Source organism: Dermacentor albipictus, chromosome 1 (genome assembly GCF_038994185.2).
Source record: "Dermacentor albipictus isolate Rhodes 1998 colony chromosome 1, USDA_Dalb.pri_finalv2, whole genome shotgun sequence".
NCBI classification, from domain to species: domain Eukaryota; kingdom Metazoa; phylum Arthropoda; class Arachnida; order Ixodida; family Ixodidae; genus Dermacentor; species Dermacentor albipictus.
In genome coordinates, this window is record NC_091821.1 from 336,356,752 (window position 1) to 336,380,801 (window position 24,050).

A 24,050-nucleotide genomic window follows, 5' to 3' on the forward strand; every position below is an offset into this window, starting at 1 on the left:
TGGTGGTAACGGCGATGCGGTGGGGTCGATCGTCTTGCGGCAGGTGAGACACGACGAAGAAATTCAGAAAAAATTGCTAGAATAGCTCGTTGAAAACGGGTAGGGCGAAAAGTAGGGCGCGATCTGTGGGGGCCCCAGGCGGTGTAGACCGATCTGCTCACGAAAATCGTTACATATTTTTTTATTATTATTATGCAGGTAGTCAGAGAGGGGAAAAAAAAGATCAAGAGCAGACTAGGTGATGGTCTCGACTAAAAGGCTACTTCGAGACTAAAAGTATATACCAGGAGAAGTAGAGATGCAGAAAGAGGGAAGAAGAAAGAAGGCAAGAAAAGTTGTGCATTGTGCATGACCGGTCAGACCTGACGAATCCGCCGCGCCTTGCCTAAAGGTATATGCGTTTCTAGGTCAGCAAATGTCCGCTTCATCAACTGTGCCAAGCAGTGACCGTTCCGCCCGTTTCGCGCTGTATCCACACTTGTGGGAATGCCTCCAGTGTCTTGTCTTTGTACAGGCGTCGCACTGCGATACATTACGTTCATCAGGTGAACTGTTTCTTGTTAAATCTTGTTCTTGTTTCTTTGAGTGCCGTATTTTTGGTTCCCGTCTGTACGATTGCCTTGAAATGTGAAACTTAATTTGCTACCTTCTGCGCGACTGTCTACATAGACGTTATCGTCTGCCTGCCTGCAGACGGTAGGAAGGTCGCGGTGGAAGCTGTATCGATTATCTTTAGATTATTTCGTCAGCAGGTATGCTTAGCGGGTAAACATGTTCGGGCAGGCTTTGCTGCTTATATTTAGAAATATAGAAAATGGAATAAATGTAAGAGGGAACCACCAGGGATTCTTCCGCTGAGGGGCGACCTTACGACGAACCAAGCGCACGATTAAGGAAGCGCAAACCTGCTTGCAGCTTGAAATCTGGCGAGGCAGTTCACTTCTGCACTCATGACTATACGTGCTACACTGCGTCGCTTTTCCTCAAACTGGAAACTGTTCACGGACCAGTCCACAAACCGCTCCCGGGAGCTAGGCCAGAGCGGCCTAGCAGAGAGAAGTAGAAATAGAGCCGATGATATTGTTGCAGGTGTGACAGAAGTTACGTTACGATTGCCGCGCCACTGGGATGCCTGTTACTCACCTGGTTCCCTGGTGCTCTTCTGGGTGCCACCTTGAAGAGTTCGTCTCTCAGGGAAGCTGCTTTGCCACGTTACAACGACCCCTACCACGTTTTGCGCCAGGTTGCCGAAGTCGCCTGTGAGATTGCCCCGGTCAAACCTATAAATGCGGCGTCGTACGTACGAACGATATCACAGAGATAGTTCGTATGTTCGGTGGACTCCGGCCTCAATCTGCACCCTGACCAACCCCGCGTCAGTGATTTTGTACTGGGGGCCACAGTACCACGTGGAAGAGAGTGACCAGGGCATCTTGTCAGACAATACATACGAGACAAAGAAGCGGTGGAAGTTCTTCCGCGCCATCTTGGATGCCGCTGTGGCTGTACCTCCCTTCGTGCTTCTTCTTGCGATTTCTCTCTCTCTCTCTCTCTTAAATATTTGCGAAGACGCGCTTTTGGGCAATAATAGTACGACAACTATAGCACGACAGATGTACTGCCGCGTCACCTGGTAAATTGCATGAACAACAGTGCGCAGCGCGAGAGGATGCAGGAAGATTGAGCGCCGCCTGTCCCACCCACTCCGCTGTTTCCAACATCTCGAAAGTGCGAACAGAGACGGGCCTTATAGTTAAAGAAACGCCTACTACAAGAAGTGGAATCGTTATTAAACCAAATATAACGTGGCTTAACGTCCCAAAACAACTCCTAGACCACGAGAGAAGCCGTAGCGCAGGGCTCCCGTCTGGGATTAATTTCGACCAAATTTGGGTTCTTTGACATGTATGTAATGTGTGTATACCAGAGAGTTTCTGCAAAGCGTTTCATGCTGTCTCTCTAGTCACTACGAAATATAAACTATAGCCCAATGCGCCACCACTGTAAGTTATGTTTCTGTGTCAATGCCTCATATGATTGCGGCCGGGACTCGAACCCGCGGCCTAGCGCTCAGCAAAAGAGCGCCACATTTCCACTGAGCCACCGCGACGGATCAGCTACACGAGAGCGCACACATCCGTGAGTGGTCGGGAGGGCGCGCACTCCATCCCGGCATACAAGCAGCTGTTCCTCCTTCATATATGTGGCCCCCTTATCTCCTTCCGCATTTGCTTTGCGCGGAGGTAACGTTTACAGCCGCGCACGCGTCGACGAAGGCAAACGGGGCGTCCGGTGTCGGCGGCGGCACGCGTAAAAGCATCCATCGGCCGCAGACAGCTGGGCGATTCCTCCCCACTTCGGCGTCGTCGTTGTCTTCGTCGCGGCTGTTGTCGCCGGGCGCTGCAGGCGCTCCGTCGTCGTCCTTGGCCCGGGCGTCAGCCGACGTCGCCCCCTCATCAGCGCCCATTTCCCGGCTGAATTCGCGCCCGCGCTGCCGACATATTGTGCCTCCACTTCATGCAAATCAGCCGAGGATGGCCCCACGGGGAGGGCGGCAACTTGCGGCGGCGCCTCATAGCGCGTTAACAGCCGCCGCTTTAACGCTGCCGCCGACGCCGCCGACCAGGCTCTGCTTGCGCAAATTGGCGCCGCACAAATGGGCGCGCGGGACTAGATGACAGAGCACCTCGTGGCGTGAAAGCACGCGCCACGTGTTAGTTGTGCCATGCCGCTTCCTCGTTGGTCTGGTATGGCCGTAATGCTGCGAAAGCCGACGCGCGAATTTGAATACGCCCGCGACGGCGTCGTACCATACAGCACCGGTTGCGTCGTTCGACGGTTCATGCGGCAATAACATGCATGGAGCTCATCTTCGGTGGTGTTTTCGGGCGGGTTTGTTCTTCTGAAGCGCCGACAGCCGAGTTTCGGGCCAGCCGTGGTGGCTCAAGAGTTATGGAATTCTGCGGCGTAGTGCAAGGTCGTGGGTGTGATTCCCGGCTGCGGCAGTAGTATGCCGATGTGGGCGCAATATTAAAACGCTTGTGCGTAGGAATTCAACCACGCGTGAATTGCAAACGTTAAAGGAGCACGTCAGAATTAATCCAGAGGGGTGGACAGAATCTAATGGCCCGGTTGTGTAGCGAATACTTACTGTTGTGGGAGCTGGTCGTTCATCGTTCGCGTGAAATTGATCCAGATAAACACATAGTGCAACGATCTTGAAAACGTTGCAACATTTCTGACGAGGACGACGTAGAGGCACATAGAACTGAGATTCACAGGCACGCACGTCGCCCTCATCCCATTGCGCCGTCTTCCAAATTATTGTCGAACGTACACCAGCTGACCTTTTAGGAATTCTTATCGAAGAACAACAAGAAGGCACGCCGTTCTTCCCCTTCTTGTACATTGTGCCTTTCTTCCACTGCACGTGCGCTGTGTGGGGAAGCGTGCTTAACGTTCTATCGTACCGTAAGGTTTTATCGGTTGCATAATCTCGAGCTGCACTCATTTATGTGACAGCGAATACTCTTCCGTCCACTTATAGAGCCTGTTTTTCAGATGCTGTAAAAGTACTGTCGGGGACAACGGCTAGTTGACCGCTTCTCTGGCATGGTATGGTTGGTACGGTTTTAATGTGAAACGAGAGAAACAAAAAGCCACGCAGAAATTCCTCTGGAGTTGTCTAAATTTGCGTAAGCATTGTACCACTTGCTCATCTCCACGCAACCCGGTGTCATTATCAATCTTATCAAACTTCATTGGTCTAGTATGAACACTTATCATCCCTTATCGGTCGTTATCAACCTTATCGGCCTCCATCCGACCATTATCAACCCTTATCGGTTGTTGTTAACCTTATCGAACTCGATCCGACACGTGTCAGTCCTTATCGGTCATATTCAACATTATTGCAATCTATCCGGTCGTTAGCAACCATGATCTATGCTTATGAACCTTATGGCATGATCCGACACTTATCAATCCTTATCGGCCCTTATCAGCCTTATCAGAATTGGTCCGACCATTATAAGCCCTTATCGCTCTTTCACATCTTAACTATTTGCGTCGAACCGTTATCAACCGTGATGAGACCCACATAACCCCTCTTCCCTTTTTGCCACCCTTATGAACTCATTATCTGCGGTTATCTGCGTTGCGCGACGCGAAGCACTTGAGCCCTCAGAGATCGGTGGCAGTTCGGTCGGGGAAGGAACGCCCTAACGGGAAGGTGCATCTCGCGATCACCGAAGCGCATCGGGGATGCGGCGTGTTCGGCATTAAACTTCCGCAATACCGCAATTTTCCTAATGCCTACAATGCTCCAAGTCGGTTCTACGTATGCTCCTAGAGATTACTTTTATTCCACCATCACCAAATATTTCAAGAAGGTCTTTATAGAAACTGTTCTCCTTTGACATTTGTTTTGTACCGCCGTTATAACTCATTCATATGGTTCGGATACATTCACCTTCTGCAAGCGTGGATGTCTAGCCCAGTAGGTAGGACACACGGCTTCCGAGCGTCGGGTCGTAGGTTCGAAGCTCGCCAGCGTTCTTCCTTTCGAATTTATTCTGGTTTTTCGTACATACATTTTTTTATAGTGATTCATCTTACGTGACGGACGGACAGATTTCCTCGTAGGATAGGCATAGGCATGCTTACGCATTTAAAAAAAAAGTTTTTTGATTGTTTCACTTGGTCGCCAGCCTGGATGAGTAATTTCATTGAAATCATATATTTGTTTTGTTGGTTTTGCTTAAGGTCGTCCACTTTGACGCGTCAGAGACAATAGTTTAGTGTTACGGTGTATCACAGGAACATGGACGGGGAGGCTGTAACACGTCTTCGTTGGTTTTTATAGAAGCAGGTCACTTCTACTCGAGGTGGACACCTTTCCTTGTATAACAATTTAGATGCCAACCTGTCTTTTACCTGCATCCTGTCCCTTTTCTCTTAGATCCGTGTTTAGCTACAGCAAAGATGATGTTGGGGCATCCATGTTCGCTATTCTTGCTCTGGAAAGCAGACGATGGTTTCCCTCTCCGTTCATTCCTTTATTATTTTTATTATTTTTTTTTTTTGCTCACCGTACTGTCACGATGTTTTCTAAGGCAAGGAACGACTCCTGCTATCTTCCGACAATAGTTCTTGTTTCAGCAAGAAGTAGGCTTCACCGCGTACGTTTAGCCTCGCAGTGAAAGCAACCTTTTGAAAGGAGCATGGCATCTGGAATTTACGAGGAGAACCATCGTAAGAAGCATACAGTGTTGCGGCTGAGTCACACGAGATATATGGGACATTCGAACACCAGTGCAGTAAGAAATGATATAAAGAGCTTTAAAAGCCCACCTAAGTGCTCGAGAACTATGACATTCGTGCCTTTTTCTTAGACAAGTTGTGCACGAGCTCTGCTTAAGCCTTTATTATGCATCGCAGTATGTTCTACATCGCTATCATGCACGAAAGTAACTAACCTACAGACATTTATAAGCAATATGCTGCTGAACAATGTAGCCCGTTGAGAGAACGTAAGCATACAAAGCGAGATATGCGAGCATCTCATTACTGATGATATATTCGCGGAAAAAATTTCTGTGGCAATGAAGCGAAAGCTACAGGGGCGGAGTTTCTGCACAAGTTTTACTGCGCGTCGTAAGCCGGCAGAGTTTGACAAGGCTTTCAGCTTCTTGTGGCAGACATTGAGGCATCGAGACCTTCCACATGCGACAGTTTCGCATTTTCAAAAACGCGGAAGAGGAAAGCAATAAAATAGACGGAATTTAAGTCTGTGTCATGCATTTTGTTATATTTTACTATATAACCGCTGTAACGAATTATATGTTAATTTCATTCGTTCCCCAGCATGAACAAGTGCTAGTGGGATATGGGAACTATTCATCCAAGCGCCGTTTCTTATGCGCGATTTGCCTGCATAGCATTTCCTTTATTGCCACAGAAAGTTTCCCTCAGTGTGGCAACAACCGATTGTGAAATTATTCATTGACAGTCGCGAGTTCCGTACACTTGTTTTCTGGGAGTTACTCAATAATTGCCTGAGTAGGAAAAGGTGGCATACAGTGCTCAAAACTACTACAAAGACGGAGCAGCGCGTCCATATTCACACTGCTGCAGGTCAGTACACGCTGTTCATCGATTTTCCCTCGTCCGCAAACGCCACCTCTCCACCGTATAAGAATCTTTCACCCGACCACATTACATTCGGTGGTGATCGTCGCATCGATTAAGTACCCTGTTACCGAGAGCCGGTTGTAACGTTATGGAAGAGTACGATGATAAAAAGCCCGATGAGTGACTTCCCTTCTCACCCCGTCAAATCCGGCCGGCTTTCCTGCCTGATTTGAACGTGAGCTGAATATCGCGAGTGTACCCTCCTCCAAGACTGGCTTAGCCTGCGCGCATACTTCAAACGTTAATGTGCTAGAATTGGCTCGCGAGTCAAGGTTAACCGCACTACAGAACGCGCACGTGCGTAGAATATACGCTTGGCTTTACAAAGACGAGTTCTAACGTTATGCAACGCCTATCACAATGCTTTCCGCTCAAACCTAACTGACCCCGCGAAGTGCGAACAGCGAAACGGATTTCGTTTTTTGCCGAGAGAGAAGCGCTCGCTGGCCACACCGCAGCTTAGATAGGTTTTTCTTTTTATTTCTCAGTTTTTGTTTGTGATAACGAGGGAGGCCGTATGCCCCGAAGCAAAATCGATAGCTTTGCGAGTCGGCATACATGGGTGCACGATTTGACTTGGCGGCGCACTACACAGAATGCCCTGCGTGTGTTGTACCAGGTGTGTGCCACGACGCAAACATTGGAGGCTTACATAGAGCACCGTTGCGTTGGCATTTCATGTCCCAGCAATTTCACGTGCAGTTTAAGATAGGGAAACAGAGGCGCTGACGAGCTCCAGCTACCGCACCCTCGTCAACTCCCGATGACAACAGTCAAGAAGGGACGATAATTTGTTATAATAAATGCGTTTGAGCAAAAACCACGAGGAGCCAGTAAACAAGAAAAAAAAAAAAGAAAAGCCGGGAGATTCCACGCCCTGTGGGAATCGATGTTGTACGAAGCAGTGTGCGGCCAGCTTGCCAAGTTAACGAAAAGACCGTGATAGCACTAAGACGTAGGCGGCCGTTTCATGAACTGTACCACACGCATGTTATGACATTCATGTCATGACTTATCGTTTATGTCCATCATACATTCTTGCCATACTGTGCCGATTTCGGTACATACCAAGTTAACGAAACGACCATGAGAGCACCAAGACGTAGGCGGCCGTCTGGTGACCTACATCACACAGATGTCATGGTATTGATGTCATGATCGGCGATTTATGTCCGTCATGTGCACTTGTCATATTATGCTAATTTTCGTACATACCAAGTTAACAAAACGAGTATGAGAGCACCTATAGACGTAGGCGGCTGGATAAGTACTGTCAAAGCGACAAATGTTCGCCAAGAAATTCTCGCACTTAAAAAGCCAACTAAAGTGTGCAGGTATTTGGCACTTATTTAACATGTATAAATAATTAAATACGAGGGTCGAATTTAAGATAAACGTCATATTCTTAATAAACAAAACTGCAAGCGGGACAAGAGATCACTTCGCTGTCGGCGCGAGCCGAACCTACAGCCTCTGCAAGACGCGATCCAAGCCTTGGTTGTAGATACGTGTCACGCAGACGCCCAAGAAAGTGGGAAAAGGGATATAGCCGTAGCTGAAGCTGAATTGACAGATCATCGCATGCGTCATGCTGAGGTTTTTAGTTCTGCAGTCTTGCAGTTTTTAGACTGCAGTCTCTACTGTCACCTTTACGACGCGGACCGCACGAACAGCTAATATTCCATATTACAGAAATGTTACAACATACAAGTGATGCAGGCCACGAAATAACCTTTCAGTGGCTTCCAAGTCATTGCGGGATTATCGGCAATGAACGGGCGGATCACGCTGCCCGCTCAGCCCATACTGAGGAGCGCCACGTCCCAATTCCTCTTTCTATAACTGACGCAGCACGGAAGCTCCGCCTAATTGCTCGGCAGTGCACCGCGTCGCAATGGAATGATCCACATTTAAGAAACACGCGACTGTACTCACTTGATCCCACACTAAGTCTTCGAGCGACATCACAGCTTCGCCGTAGAGACGACACGCTTTTATATCGACTTTGGTTGGGCGTTGCCTTTACTAAAGCCTATGCATTCCGCATAGGGATAACCGACAGCCCAAACTGTGACCACTGCGGCCTTGAAGAATCAATTGGCCATATCTTGTGTGCCTGCCCGCAGTACAGTTCCCAGAGGGCATGCCTTCGCCACTCACTTGACCAAGTGGATGACCAACCGCTATCCGAAAAATTAATTCTACAACATCGAAAGGACCTATCGTCACAGAAGAAGGCCGTGCAAGCGCTATTGCGCTTTTTACGAGCTACTGGCCTGTGTGAACGACTTTAACTGGAACGCCATTTGTGTGTGCTCCTCCATGTGTGCGTGTCTTTTTTTTCCTTTTTTTTTAGCGTTTTCCTCTGCCATCTTTCTAACCCCTATCCCCCATCCCCAGTGCAGGGTAGCAAACCGGACACTCATATCTGGTTAACCTCCCTGCCTTTCCTTTTCATTCTCTCTCTCTCTCTCTCTCTTTAGTTCGGCTTCCACCGGTGACAAAGTTGTCTCTTGTACCACTTTCATTTACCTTTCTAATTCGTCGAGAATGTGAAGCTTGTCGCGCATTTGAATTCTAACCTTTCGTTAATTACATATTTAAAAACCAAGTAAATAGTTAGTTGTATTACCTTATACCTTCCTTGGCTTCTTGTCTGTCGGCTCTCGTGGTTAAAACGCAAGCTTTTTGGTCCACGAGTTCGAGGGACGAAGGAAAACTTTGAGCGACCTATGAGAACGCGCACGCGAAAGCGGGTGCGTTCTTCTTTCGAGAAAAAGAAAGGTTCGAAAGATGGAGGCAACGCCCGCGGTTGTCGGGGTTTCGCAGACCCACGCTTCCCCCACTCCTTCCCGAGGGCGTCCACCGCGCTTGTCTTGTCATTCGCTGCGGGGGCCGCACTGTGTTGCGCCGTGTACGGAAGATAAAGTTCGGCCCCCTCAGTCTCGTCTGCGCTGAACATCGCGTTCGAGACGTGGAGGTCCCAGGCCACGCAGAGCGTGGGCCCGACGAACGGGTCTCGGAGTCTTCAGTTTCCGCCTTAAGGAACGGCGCACAGTGGCAGCTCGCAGGCGCCCGAGTGGCGGTGAACTCTCGTCCTTGCGGCCGTGTCCTCCGAGATATTTTGTGCATGGAGTTTCCCGCAAAAGTGATTGGAGGAAACTCTTTGGCTGTGATTTGTTCAGTGACCCAAGGCATGGCACGGTTTGGGACATTGGCAGTGCGTGGATTTGTCTAACCTTCGTGATTGTGGCTTCAGATGCGCTCTTGTGGCGTCATTTTATTGCGCTTAATCCTTTCTAAACTTCCGAGGAACCATATTTTTCCAGTCATCAAGGCAGTTAGTCTCTGCGTACACGCATAATTATTGCTAATTGTTGCACTTATGAAGCAACATTTTGTTTGCAAGTTATCAGTATGCAAATACATGAACTCCTTTGAAGTCAGGTGGACGAAGTTTAGGCCAAGCGATGTACTATATATGCACTATGCTAAATACCGTAAAAAGAAACCGGAATATAGGTTACGGTGAGTTACAATGTACTCTACAAAATACTTCAACTATGTCCATCCATCGTGTGTCCATCATCACCGTGTGCATACCTGTGTGCCCATCATAAGTCACCGCCATACTTGTAGCTAGTTAGTAGCTCGTAGACACTAGCGCCACTGTTCCGTCTAGCACCTTTCTGCAAGAAACTCCGTTCCCGCAAGAACGAGTCGCATCGTGACGTGTTCGGCAGCGCGCAACGTGGCGTGTACTTCAGAACGACGCAAAGACACGCAGGCTACTCAAGCGCGTCACCAGCTCTCCTGACCTGTGGTGAGCGCGCGCCGAAGCTTAACCACAACCGTCCGTGCACGTGTAGTCGGCTCCCTCTGCTGCGCGGTTGCGGCGGCGGGGACTCGTCGGTCGCACGGGAAGCTGTTTGCCCCGCGCCGAAAACTCTCAGCGCCGCGTTGCGTGTTCGGTAAGGGCGGACGAGCGAAGACGATGGCGATTGTTCGTTGTCTCCGCGGCGACAGCTCGCCTTTGCTGGAAACGAAGTTGTTAGAAGACGACCAAGGAACGTAAGGAGGAAGAAAGAAGAGACGAAAGAAAAGAAAAGCAAAACCGAAGTGAAAAGGACTAACGGTCGCGCGGTTTACTTCTGCGACAGTTAACGGTATGCCGGCGGGAGGACATTGCTCTCGTGAGAAAAAGAGAAGGCGTGTAGTATTCGCAACCTAGTGTACTCCTTTTCTTAATTATATTTTTTCCCACGTTCGCCCGCCTGTACAATGAAAAAAGAAAGCATTCGTATACGTTTCTCACCACAGCTTTGTGGCACCTTCGCGCCGGGAGTGATTAAAGCGTCGACGCGATTCAGCAACTATATACCGGAGAAAGCGGTGCACTTGAAACACACTTGCGTGCCACCGTAAAGGGAAAGGGAACATCACGAAACGTGTGCAGTATATTACGTCCTCGTTGCCTTTCATTCCTTCTCAAATTTAAATCGGAAGTGATTACGTAAGATAGCCATCCCGGATGTGGAAAGCGGAAGCATGTGGAACCGCTAGAAAACGCCCTAATTCCCTCAGCTTTAATTAAAATCGATGCTGATTTGATCTAGACCGTTGTCACCGAAGATGCAAAAGCCCCCGCGAACTGTGTTTAGAATACTAAATCGAGTATGTAGCATCAACATGGCAACCTAATATACGATCCACCTTCGCCTCCGTATCTAGGAATGAAAAAGAAAAAAAACCTGCTTTTTTACGATCACAAACATGAGGGTATTTCCTTACTTTCTCCACGTGAGTGACGGCTTCAGCATCAGTGGCTGTGGCGTTGCATTGCAGAGCTCGAGGAGGCGGGTTCGATCCTGCGGCGGCCGTATTTCGATGGGGATGAACTGCAAAGAAAAAAAAAAGAACGGTCTCGTACTGAGATTTGTGTGCAGGTTAAAGAGTTCCAGGTGGTCAAAATTAATCGGGAGTCCGCCACTACACGGTGTTCCACGTAATCAGTAACATACCAGCAAGTAATAACAACCCACTCATGAAGAACGATTATGTCATTGAGCTGCTTTCAAGCCCGAGGAGGATATCGCTCGAGGCGCGACACGTCCGCAGCAAGAAAATGCCGTCTCAACGAAGAGAAAGTAATCTGATCGTGTCCGCGAGAGCACCTCCTTCTTACTGACACATAGCGCAGCCAAATGTAGATGTCCGAAGAGAAACATATACGCTAAACCTTGACGACAAGGGAAATGACGTGTCTCTATAGTGCGCCCATTACATCGAGCAGTCCAGAACTCGGCCGTCATTTGTGCTGACATCCACTAAAAAAGAAAAAAAAAACGAAGGGGTTATCAAAACGGGCGTAACGGGCGTAGCGGGCGACTCTTCAAGGACGGTGGTTTGTGCGACTTCACCTGACTGAGTGGTGATTAGACACGCGTGTAGAGGGTGATCTGGAAAGGGTGAGAAAGTGGAGAGGAAGGGAGAAGGCAGGAAAGTAAATGAGCGATCCATCACCCTCAACCCAACCTAGGCGACACAATGGTTAACCTTTCCTACCCCCCCTCCTTCTTTAAGCATCGGTATTTCGAGAACTTTATCAACCTTTCTTTTCTTCTTCTTTTCATCCCCCCCCCCCCCGCGACTAATGAGGCCGGTAAAAGGGCTTTAAAATGCCGCACCAAATTGCACGCGCGTCTAAAAGCGCCGGCCATTTGAAGCCGGCTCGTGACCCGAGCCACACTCTGCTCCCATTCCATTCGGCAGCGAGGGCTCGCTAATCACTGCTCGCGTGGCCCTCGCCTATTGGCGCTGCTCACCGCGCTCGACTGAGCCCTCTAGTCGACGTCGCGTCGCATGCTTGCGCCGCGGCAGCCTTGGCCCCCCTCATCGCGTCGCTCCACGGCTGCCGCGTGTAGTAGGCGCGCGCGGTCGCACGGGACGCCCGCGCGTACCTGTCCTCGGAAATACCTCGCGAGTTCAGCGGCGAAGGAGTCGGAGAGCGACAGTGATACCGGGGCTAGCTGCATGGTGACACATTTAGGTGGCGAGGCCTTGAATCACGAAAGGGGCAAGGTCTTTACCGGGTTGTTGTTGTTATTATTATTATTCATTAGGTGCAGCTTTGGGAGTCGCGGCTGTTCCAAATAACTTGATGATGGAACAAAAAGTAAACAAACGAACAAAAAAACCTCGAAAAATGCGTATAGAAAAAGAAAAACGCCGCATAACTGCTGAAGCGTGGCGAAGCACGGTGGTTTTGCCTATATATGCTGACATGTTGTTTTTTTGCCATTATTCGCGTACTTCTCACCATGCCAAGCTTTTAAAACAGCTTCCTGTCAGATCAGTCCGAAGCGAGCTAAAGCTAGTGCGAGTGAGTGAATGAGCGAGCGTGTGCCTGCGTGTGTTTCGAACAGAACAGCGCGTATTTTGACAGGGACGAGGAGGGAGACACGACACGTGCGAGCGCTGACTTGCAACGGAAGTTTATTGCTTGGAGCGAAGGATGTATAACAGCTCCAAACGACAGGAGAACAAAAAAGCATTCATAGATTCACAGTCAACCATACATGCCGCAGTGAACGAGGGAGATAACTGTAATCATCATATGCTCCTTTTCCTTGTTATCTAGGACAATTGCCTGCATTATTTACGAGCTCTATACTGAGTTCTGTATTGAACTTTCGGAAGCCCGCTGCACTTGACAACAATTAGGCAACTATACAGGGTGTCCCAGCTAACTTCAACCACAGTTTAAAAAAAGTATGCGAATGCCACGTAGCTCGACAGAAATGTAATGCAAAAGGATAGACAGTTGGGCGAGTTGGTACGGTAACATGATTTTGGCTTCTAGCGCGAAGTGAAACACGGACACAGAAAGGAGCAGACAGGACGAGCGCTATCCTGCTCGTCCTGTCTGCTCCTTTCTGTGTCCGTGTTTCACTTCGCGCTAGAAGCCAAAATCATGTTAGCTCGACAGAACCAAGGTAACGTAGTTTGCCGTCGATTGGAGGTACTCAGGTTTTTTTCTGCCTAATTAGACAAGTAATCTTAACTAAACTACATGTCTAATATCATAGTTAGATGAAAAGTGTCAATGGGAAAATTGTATAGCGACATGAAAAACTCCCGATACAGCTTTGTGTTGCTCAATACGTGCTACATAAAAGTGTGTTTCTGAGCGTGAAAGAAGCAAGGCAGAGAGAGGCGCAGTCGGACACTACTGAGTCATCACTACAACGTCTTCTTTTTTTTTTAAGCATTACCACGGCACTGTTGACCACTCCAAACCATCTGAGCGTTCATCTGCTGTTCTGGATCACGCACTCTGCTCGGCCAGGTTCATCTGTCATAAACGTGACTGTGGTGGGACAGTTCCCAGGATAACTTTCAGTAACCTGGACTGGATGCCGCATTGTGGAACGGGCTTTATTTTCTCTATTATAGGAAATTCTGCCGACAATTCTGGCGTTTCGGCAGCTTATATCCTGGAGCTGCCGCAGCGTCAGAAATACCTGGCGCTCGCTATGGCTGTGTCTAAACGGCCCCCCTCCGTGCTTTACAACACTCATCCGCGTGACACTACATCTTTACTCAAGAAATAGTGATGGGAGCGCTGCCACTTGACTAAAGGGGTCACTTAACTCGCTCCAATGACATATAACGGGAATTCTTGAGAGAAACTTTCGTAGCGAGACACTGGGCGACGGCTATACACAAATGCACCGGTCCGAATCGCTTTTTTTCACGCAGCTTCTCGTCGTGGGAATCACACGAGATTCTTCTGCACTGTCTTCTTCAGTCGAGGGTGCTCCGTTTGGTGGAGTTGGGGAAGAGCTTCGAGTCGGAGCTCGCTTGAGAAAACGACGAGCGCTGAAGGTCAGATCATCAGAGGTCACGTTAAGCTTAAGAGTTTTAGCGGTGAAGACTCACGATCAATTTACTTAAGCTACGCGGGGGCTAGCGAACACAAATATCTCGGGCGTTTTATGCTTTTCGCAGCCCTCGTGATCAGTGTGCAGCCGGGAGCAGAACCAACGATTACAGGCTGGCTCGGCAGTTGAACGTCGGAGGCGCCCCTTGGGGCAAGGGAGTGCAACAATGATGCAGCAACTCGTAGCAGCAACTTTTCGCACCACAACAGATTAGGCGAAGCTTAAATTTTCTTTGTGTGCGTATGTGTTTTCTTTATTATTATTATTTTCTTCATTTGCTTAACCATGCGTCCAAAAAGGGTTGGTTTGGCTTTTATTTCTTTCTTCCTTTCTTTCTTTATTTACAAATATCCTCGTTTCTCTCTCTCTCTCTGCACGCATGAAAATGCTTTCGCTTCGAAGGTGACTTCCCTTGCCCAAGTCGCCATCCTGACATACTACGGGCACGACAGTGGAGCCTCGGGAGCACGCATGACTGCTCTGCAGTTTTCACGCGACGCCGCTCGCGCTCACATGCAAAGGACGCACGCTTAGACCGCTTTGCGGTATGGGCCTTTCGTCTACGCCGGCACCGCGCATGCGCCAGTCCTAGCGAGTTAGCTTCGACTGAAAGCGATCTCTAAAGAAGCTTGCCCGCCGAGCACCGTGATGCTGAGGTCAGGCTGTGCGTGAAACTGAAAACAAGGTGGGCGTCTGTCTCAGTCAAGGAGGCGCTGGCTGATAGGCTTCCTTTGAGTGTTTGAGTTTGAGTGCGTATACGCTCGAAGAGAAAGGCGACAGGTTTGTGCATGCATGGGCGTCTCCATTAAACAGTGGACCTTGTTATACAGACATTTTTTTCTCCCAGTGACACACGCACACGCATACATATATTAGGGCGTCCCACATGTACCCAAATTAAAATTGTCTGCAGTTTTCGGACTTGCTCCAAGCGACGGTAGGCAACTTTTCCTTGGTTCTGTGCAGCTACATGGCACTCGCATATTTTTAATATTTGGCACGAGGTACGTGGGACACCCTGTATGTACGTATACAGGATGTCCCAACAATCGTGCACCAAGATTTAAATATATGCGAGTGCCACGTAGCTACGCAGAACCAAGATAATGTTGTCTGCCGTCGCTTGGAGATACTCATACTATTCTTTGCATTGCTCTAAATTACATAAGTACTCTTAATTAATCAACTTCTCGAATAATATAGTTAAATGGAAAGTGTGAATGAGAAAATTGCAGAGCGACATGAAAAACTCCTAATACAGCTTTCTGTTGCTCAATACGTGTTACATAAGAGTGTTTTTCCGAGCATGAGAGAGAGAGAGAGAGAGAGAATGATAAATGAAAGGTAGGGAGGTTAACCAGGACTGAGCCCGGTTGGCTATCCTATACTGGGGAAAGGGAAAGGGGGACGGAAAGATTAAAAGAAGAGAAGGTCCACTGGAGATATCAGTCGGTCAATCAGTGCGGATCACAGACGCTGACTCAATCCGGCCGCTTTCAAATATCGCAGCAGCGCTTTTGTGGCCTTTTGTAGCTGCGATAGGCGAGGCCATGATCCCAAGATTTTGTTCATAGTGAACGGCTTTCCATATAACTGATTGAGAGCTGTGCAGAGGTCTTGCCTTTCATATTCAATAGATAGGCAGTAGCACAGTAGGTGTTCTATGGTTTCCTCGGCACCGCAGGCATTGCACTCGGCGCTATCAGCCATTCCAATCAGAAATGCATAAACATTTGTGAATGCGACGCCCAAACGCAAGCGGCACAGCACTGTTTCCTCATTTGTCCGAGCGTGAGAGAAGCCCTCGAATATACACGCATAATTGCCCGCGCGACGGGCCTTCGCGTGTATATTCGCGGGCTTCATTCACGCTCGGAAAAAGTTTGATGTAGCACGTATTGAGCAACAGAAAGCTGTACGGGAGGTTTTCATCTTGCTCTACAATTTTCTCATTGACGTTTTCTCATTTAATTCTAATATTTGAGAACTTGATTACTTGATTAAGACTAATTGTCTAATTAGGCGGAATGCAAAAAACAATATAGTCTGAGTATCTCCAATCGACGGCAGACAACATTGCCTTGGTTCTGACCAGCTACGTGGCATTGACATATTTAAAAATCTTGGTTCATGATATTTGGGACACCCTGTATATACAGAAGAGAGATAGACCAACAGTGTACACACGTCGCAAGAACAATAAACGTTCGCCGTATGCAACCTCTTTGATTAATAGCAGCTGTTCTCTACCAAACCAAGTATGCTTCGCATTACGTAGATAATAATAATATTTGGGCTTTTACGTGCCAAAACCACTTTCTGATTATGAGGCACGCCGTAGTGGAGGACTCCGGAAATTTTGACCACCTGGGGTTCTTTAACGTGCACCTAAATCTAAGCACACGGGTGCTTTCGCATTTCGCCCCCATCGAAATGCGGCCGCCGTGGCCGGGATTCGATCCCGCGACCTCGTGCTCAGCAGCCCAACACCATAGCCACTGAGCAACCACGGCGGGTTCGCATTACGTAGATGTTATTGGAGTTGAGTCTGCCGAATTTTTTCGTTCGCTTTTTTATTTCATTACATTTGTCTCCCATTCTTGGCGGCTGGCCTACACCTACCAGAGGTTGCGCGCGCTGTGGCGTACGTGCGATCGCTGCTCATTGGACAGCGTGCATTCGTAGAACGCTACACCAGCGGAACGTGGTGCGTATACGCGAACGGCGCATGCGCACATATCAGATTCCTCGCGTGCCCTCGTTCTCTAGTCTGGTTTGGGGACAGCGCGAGACTTCTGGTCTTCACAAAATGGGCGGCCTCAACTGCCGACCAGCAGCAGCACGGCCACTCGATCGAAGTCTGAATTATAGGCCACTTTCAGATATTTCATATGACACGGCAAGACTACGTTCGCATGGCACTCTGTCAGTTACGGTGAGCCGCCCGAGGCTCCGCGGCTCGCGGCCTCATTGACGCAGTACTCCAAAAATATGTATCATGATGAAGGACGGGGGGATCGTCCGATGATGATCCTAATGATGAGGATCATCTTCACAATCTCTCTCTAGGAACTTAAATCCCGAGAATCTTCTCCCAGGATCCCAACTTCTCTTGCTCCTTCCCTTCACCTTTCCTCGCACACCTTTAACTTCTCGTGTCTCTAGTGAAACAGTCGTGGTTTAGCGCAATTGAGGGTCGTCGATCGCTCTTCTTTTCGATCGTCCTGCGTTCGCTCCGAAGCAGCGCAAGTAAACAAAGGAGCCACAATGCATTGTCTCGTTTCAGATGCACGCGAATGATGCGGTGATGGCACTGTAGAGGAACGTCGTTCGCACTGGTCCCAGTGACAATGGCGAACTCCGGGAATAATCTCCCTCCGTTTGCTGCTTCCTTTCTTTTTTTTTTCTTGTGTTCTTTTTGTTGTAACATTCGCGACGCTTTTATGCTCATCTAGCAGTGTAGAACATAGGTATGATTTACACTTGCGCATCGGAACTCACATCGTTCTGCGCATTAGCCGTACATGCTTTAGTGCACCAGGAAACATTATTGTCATAAATTTTAGCCTCCCTGTTTCTAATCTTTCGTCTTAATTTTTAACCATTTGAGCATTTTATTTTTCGAGAACACAGCAGGGCTGAGGACGCATTCCCGTGCAATCGCGCCGTACAATCAAACCGCCCAAGCATCTACACTAGTCAGCGAATTGGAGTAGCTAGCGTCTTGCGAACGAGGCCGACATTTCCCTAAACACCTATAAGACAGAAAGAAAGAAAGAAAGGAAGAAAGAAAGAAAGAAATTTGTGGTACGCGCATTCGGCGCAAAGATAGCCGCTGCCCCGCGAGAAGGCTCGGGGCCCCCCCTTCTCGGTGACAGGGGCTTCGTGGAAAGTGCATCTACTGCGCTGTTTGGAAGGTTCGCGCAAGAGCCTGCTGCGCATATTAGGAACGGTGAACCGGTAATCATTAGGGGCCGAACCGGAAGCTTCTCCGGCCAAGACGCCCGGCCAAGACGCTCTCTCCTGCGCTCCCCCCCACTCTATGAGCGAGGGAGAGGCCGGCCCGGCATTCAGCAGTTGCCGCTGCGCTACCGCCGAGGCTAGCTCATAAGTGACCTTTCCAAGGTCAGTTTACGTAGTGCCTTCTGTCGAGTGCCGTGCGGTGGAGCACCCTGAAGTCGAAACAGGAGCAGCAGTCGCCGCGCGCTTCTCCCGTTCGCCACGAGATGCCGACTCTGCCGCGGCGGCCAGCGTGCGCCGCGCTGTGAAGCGGTCGGACGACGCTGCGCGACTGGAGGGCGCTCTTGCCTGCCGACCGCTGCGTTGAAATATACGACTAGGGAAGCATTTGGGTGTGTGATACATGGCGTCCGTTTGATTTGCTGTCGTGGCAATTCGACTGCTGGCCACGTTTTGTCGTACTGCCACACTTCGCGTGAAGTGAGGCAGAGGGTGTGTCAATTATTGAATGTTAGGTTTTCTAACAGGCTTTCTCTAAAGCGCGTACAGTAACGTTACCGACTTACCTCACTCTTTCCTGATGAGCAATTACGAATTGATAGGCCTAACCACATATTTTAAAAAAGATTTATTAGCAGGCGTATTACACATTAGGAACGAACGCTATAGCCTGCGAGGCAGCTTAAGATCTCTCACGTACTCAAAGGCCGCTGAGCTCGCGTTTTGTTTGCTTACAGAACAGGCGAGGCCAATTTCGCTGGACTGAAAGACTTTGCTATTTGCATTCCTCGATAGGTGCTTTTGCGCCGCGAGTCTTGCGCAGTGTGTAGGTTTGAATTTCGCGCCTGCGATTCTCCGCGTGCTTTCTCTACAACTCGCGAGAGGCGCCGCGGTCGCGCGTGGAGTCACGTGTTGCTATCGCGCACGCTGCCGCCGCTACAGCGGCTGCCTTGGCGACCGCGGCAACTGGGAGAAGCAAGCAGCGACGAAACGAGTGCCGAAGGCGACGGTTTTGTTTTGAACGCCAGCGCGGGGCCGGCTTTTCTTTTCCTCGACTACGAAACGACCGCAGAAGCCCAGCGTCTTCGCCGTGTAGCCGGTGTTACTTTGGCTGTGTGGATTTCGAATACTTGTGGATCGTATGTGAACAGCTTAGTTGTGCCCGACGAAAAACCTTCAGAGAACGAAGTATACAACTGCCGCCGCGGCCGCTGCCAGGTGTTATTGCTCTCCCCGGAGCCTGCCTCGCTCTTTTTTGTGGCCGGTAATTCCGAGCCGTGGCGGATGTGCCGACGTCTTATGGAATATCGGGCACCATGATCACCCGTCGACTGAGGATGCCATTCTACTTCGTCGGTACGCTCGAGTAGAAACCGAGCTGACCTCTCGAAGAAAAGAGCCATGGCAGCGCCGGAGACTTCCTGCACGGACAAGACGGCTTCGCTGAACGCCTCCGTCTCAGCGCCGGCCAAGCAGGACAGGTGAGACGACGTGTCAAGCGCGTTGTGTCCGCGAACATTGCTATGCCGTTGACGCAAACGGGCGAGCCTCGAAGGTTTTCCCGCTGTAGTGCACCTCCATGGCGACGTTCATTGCCGATCTGGCCTTGAGCGTGTCAAACGGTTTGACACTGGAGTTCAGTTTGAGGTCATGCGGCGTTCGAAACCGACGCGCCAGTTGACGCGCGCACAGCGGTTGGAATTCCAGCGCGTATTTTCTTTTTCTTGTTGCATTCTTTCCTCGCGTAGGTGTTCGTTCAGTTTGTGCGGGATACCTTCGATTCGGTCGTTGTACCGTTCTATTGATGCCGCACATGCCCTCAATCTATCGGTATGGTCAGGTACGAAACCACGTATTCCTAATCCGTTGGCGACTGTTTAACCCAATCGAAGTGACACGACCAACAAGCTGTCCATTTGCGGCGCTTTCGCTCTTTCTGTCTCCTCAAGTAGGGTACTAATTAGCCGTTAACGACATGCACCGTGTCTTATCAATATGGTTTGAACTTGTGCCGCTGCTTGGCAGTTTTGGCTAGACGTCCGGCGTAACCGGAATATTTTTACTCACACTTCACTCCTGGCATCTCACGTCGCTACTTCATCTTTCTTTGACCCCCCCCCTCCCCCACAGCGGCTTTAATTAATTTGCCGCAGATGCGCAATACTGATTTCAAGTTATCGGGCCGCATCCGTGACTGATAACATTTGGCGCAACCTGCAGTACGCAGTGATTTGCGTACGCCCCTGGCTTTCATAGCTTTCGCCGGCCAGGTAATTTCTTATGTGCATCAGAAAAAGAGGCGCACTCCCAGAAGCACCGCAGCGGTGCGTGATATAGTGGTTGCTGTCATTTTCGCAGCTGTTCCCAAAGGCAAGCCGACGTCACTTTCTGCTCATAGCGTCGGTATGCGTTTCAGTGAAAGTTTCAGCCAACTGTACATCTTTCCGATGAGGGCGAATGGCAAAAACGTCCGCGTACTTGGATTTAAGTGCACGTGAAATGTACCCTATAGGTGGTACCCCATGAAAGTACCCCATTTTTTTTTTTCACCGTACAGCTGATTATGCTAGCTGCTACAATCCGACACGCAAGCTACGCAAGTCTCGTATATTCTTCGGATCATTTCTGGGCAACGATGCGCGCCTCAAGCCTATAACTACTGCGTTTCGCTGTAGATCGCTTTCGTAGCTCCCTCTCGCAAAGTGATTAATAAATGAGAAGGAACCTGGTGATTTCTTTAGTTGTTACATTATTACCAGCCACGCTGCTAACGGTGTTTAGGACCTCAGTCGAGCGCGTGGTAATCACGTGACGGCGTTAATCACAGTCGTCGCCGAGCTGCAGCAAATGGTCGAGCTGTGCCTTGTTGCTGGCTTTGCGCAGAAGGGGCGTGGCCCCATGTACGTGCGGGTAAAAGAGTACGGGTAGAAACTGAAGCTTCCGTGTCAGCCTAGGAATCCAGTTCCAACATGCACCGGTTTCAACTGGCTGTTGACGTTGTTGGTTGCCGTCGCACCTGTGGTAACAGTGTGGCTGTAAAAATAAGATATTCCGAGAATCGTTGCTCCCAATGAGCAAACAGTGCAGTGCGTTACGAAGCTCGGTTTGCGAGTCAACGTGGCTTTCGGCGCATTACTCGTTTTTTTTTCTTTTGTTTCGAGGGCACGATATCGTTCCTCTTCTTTTCTTTTTTTAGCAGATTTGTCTGAACGAAACATGCGAATGACGTTGTGTCAGGATATGCATACCTGTAATGGAATTTGCTCCTGGTGCCGCAACGTAGCTTTTTGCCAACACCTGTTTTCACACGGGGACTTGTTTGCCAAAGACGCATAGCGCACTCGGTGAAAGCAGTACCCACAAGTTGTCTTAAGCGTTACGTTTCTGTTAGGTTTATTTTTTTTTATGTCGTCCTCTCCACGTTGTAAAACAATCGGAGCCACGACATAGCTCCGAATTATCGCTATCTTAATAACGATAACTTTAACGATGCATAATCTGCAAGTGGCAGCGGATTCTTGCGATGCCTGGGTTTAAGAAGGGGGTGGGGGTTGAATTGCAGGAAGTAGCAAAGTCCGTCGCAAATAGTGGAGTGACTGTGAGACAATCAGTTGAAGTATGGCTTTCCCTGTGAAATCTGGCCATCCCGGCTGCGGCATGCAGCTGCATTTCGATGGGGGCGAAATGCAAAAAAACGCCCGTGTATCGTGAATTGGATGCACGTTAAAGTAACCAAGGTGGTCAAAATTAACCCGAAGTCCCCTGCTATACTGCGTGTCTCATAATCATGTGCTTTTGGCACGTATAACTGCGGACATTTTCCGAAAATCTGCCCTACGGCGCCTCGCCTGACGTGGAAGTGGTGTTCCTGGCGTCAGCTCGCCCGATCTGCACAACATACAGAGTGTCCCGTAGCGTGCAGCGTTTCCAGGATGCGTAATATCGCAGCTAACGCTCACGGCCTTCATAATGGGCAGTCACAAAATGTCCCAATGTGTGAACGAGCTGCTGTCGTGAGTGTTGAGTAACACCAGAATAAAGTGTTCCCATTGTGGCAACCTTTTCAGAGGTCTTTCGTACATTTTTTTTTTCTCTTTCATTCTTCAATATTCTTATTTTAAAGAACGCGAAAAGTAAGCCTGCCGAATGCCAGGAAGTACTGATCAATGTTCATGCGGTTTTTCGTTGTGTCTTGTTTTCCTCGAGAAGAGGGTGTTATTAAAGAAAATGTAAAAATTCGGGGGTTCTACGTGTCAAAACTGCGATTTAAGTGAAATACGACGTAGTGGGGAAGTCCGGCTTAATTTTCACCACCTGTGGTTCTTTAATGTGCACCCTATGCACGGTTCATGAAAGCTATTTTTCTTTATTTCTTTTTCCATTTCGACCGCGAGGCAATATTATCATAAAGTGAGAAAGAATGCAAGATCAAGGCACAGGCTGGCAGGCGCAGGAGGTGGCGTTGCCAGCCGTGTATTTCGTTCTTGCGTCTTCTGTGGCTTTCCCAGCGTCCTCTCCCGCTAAGAGTGGCTTTTCCTCGGTATTGTAGAAAATGTAATGTACTGTAAAGAAAAAAAGCTCAACTTACTTTCATCTTTTGTGTCCCTTTGAGAGAGAGAGAGAAACGAAGAGGGAAAGGTAGGGACGTTAACCAAGGACGTGCCCGGTTGTCTACCCTACGCTTGGGGAGGGGGAAAAGGGAAGAACAGACAAGGCGAGAAAAGAAAAAACGTTTAATAGTGAGTCATTCACAATCAGTCGCTTTAACGTCGCGAAGCAACACGCAGGTTATGAGATACGCCTTAAGTGTGACGCTCTGGACGAATTTCCTCGGATTTCGTCAATGTGCACCTGCAGGGAGCACGTTACGCGAGCGTTTTCTGCATTCCGCCACCGTATACGAATGCGACCGCCAATGGAATCGGCCTCGCTCGCAGCAGCGTTACGCCACAGCCAATGAGCTACCGTTAAGCTAATCACCCCTCTTTAGTGTCTCTTTAAGACCATACCTCAGTCGTGACGGAGCGTGCTGGGATGACCGCTTCCGGCCCGGCACCATAAGGCCGGTCTTGCTCGAGAGTATTAGCTGCGTTATGTGACGCTCCATCGTTCCGTCTCCAATGGGTTTAGGGCCCCCCCGGAAGACGTCATCGTGGTGACACTTTCGTGCGGACGAGCGTCATCATGTGCGATAGTGGATTATCAGCCGTGCCCGCTCGTATGACAATAAACAGCGCACGCGACACAGCACACTCAGAGGCGACGGTATTTGCCCCATTTTGCGTCGACGCGGTCATCCGTGCGCTGTACAGCCCGCATAAAGAAATATAAACGAACGACCTCGAGTTGGATGTGGTGAGCGGCCGAGCCTTCAACGAGGCTTGCGAATATGGAGGGAACGCAGTGATGCAGCTTTTGGAGCCGACTGTATACATATGCGCGCTGACCTGGGTGGGCGGGTATGTGAGTGTCCATCTAGTGGACGTTTCCATTTCGTCTGCTACTGAAGTGCTGATTGGCTGGGGGCGCCTGTCTCCTCCTGACGTCATACCCCAGCATAGCCAACCACAACTTCTGCAGCGGACGAAATGGACATGGTCCATTAGGTGGACACTTGCAGAATACACCCCACACAGTTTCAGAATATCTCCTCTCCCCGCCCGGCACTGTTCTTCGCCGTTTTTGGTCAAGGTTCAACCGTACACACCATCTGTGCAGAATAAGTTCGTATAGCGGAAAACCAGATCTGCAAGCGAGCACGTGCACACCGCCCTATTTTAGCAGCCGCGCGTGTTGTACGTGTATTCCGCGAAAGCAGTACGCCTCCCTGCTCCCTCCCTCAATTTTTTCTGTGCGAGGACGGACCTTGAATATTCCAGTGAAGGCTGCGGCTCGTTTGGCGTATAGCACGCAAAGAGCGGAGCGTGCACTGGTGCGTGAGCCGTACCTCGCAGT

General features: G+C 49.4%; 1 protein-coding gene across 3 annotated transcripts in view; it reads left to right on the forward strand.

The window, feature by feature from the left end:
- LOC139054560 (platelet binding protein GspB-like) overlaps positions 1–24,050 on the forward strand; it is a 249,237-nt gene that overhangs the window by 58,142 nt on the left and 167,045 nt on the right. The window contains exon 1 of one of the 3 annotated variants that reach the window (XM_070531698.1): positions 19,028–19,576. The exons of the other annotated variants lie outside the window; for them this stretch is intronic. Within the exon in view, the coding sequence (XP_070387799.1) occupies positions 19,497–19,576 (80 nt within the window). The 5' untranslated portion in view covers positions 19,028–19,496. Of the gene's footprint in view, positions 1–19,027; positions 19,577–24,050 lie in introns of those variants that run through there. 3 annotated transcript variants of the gene reach the window in all.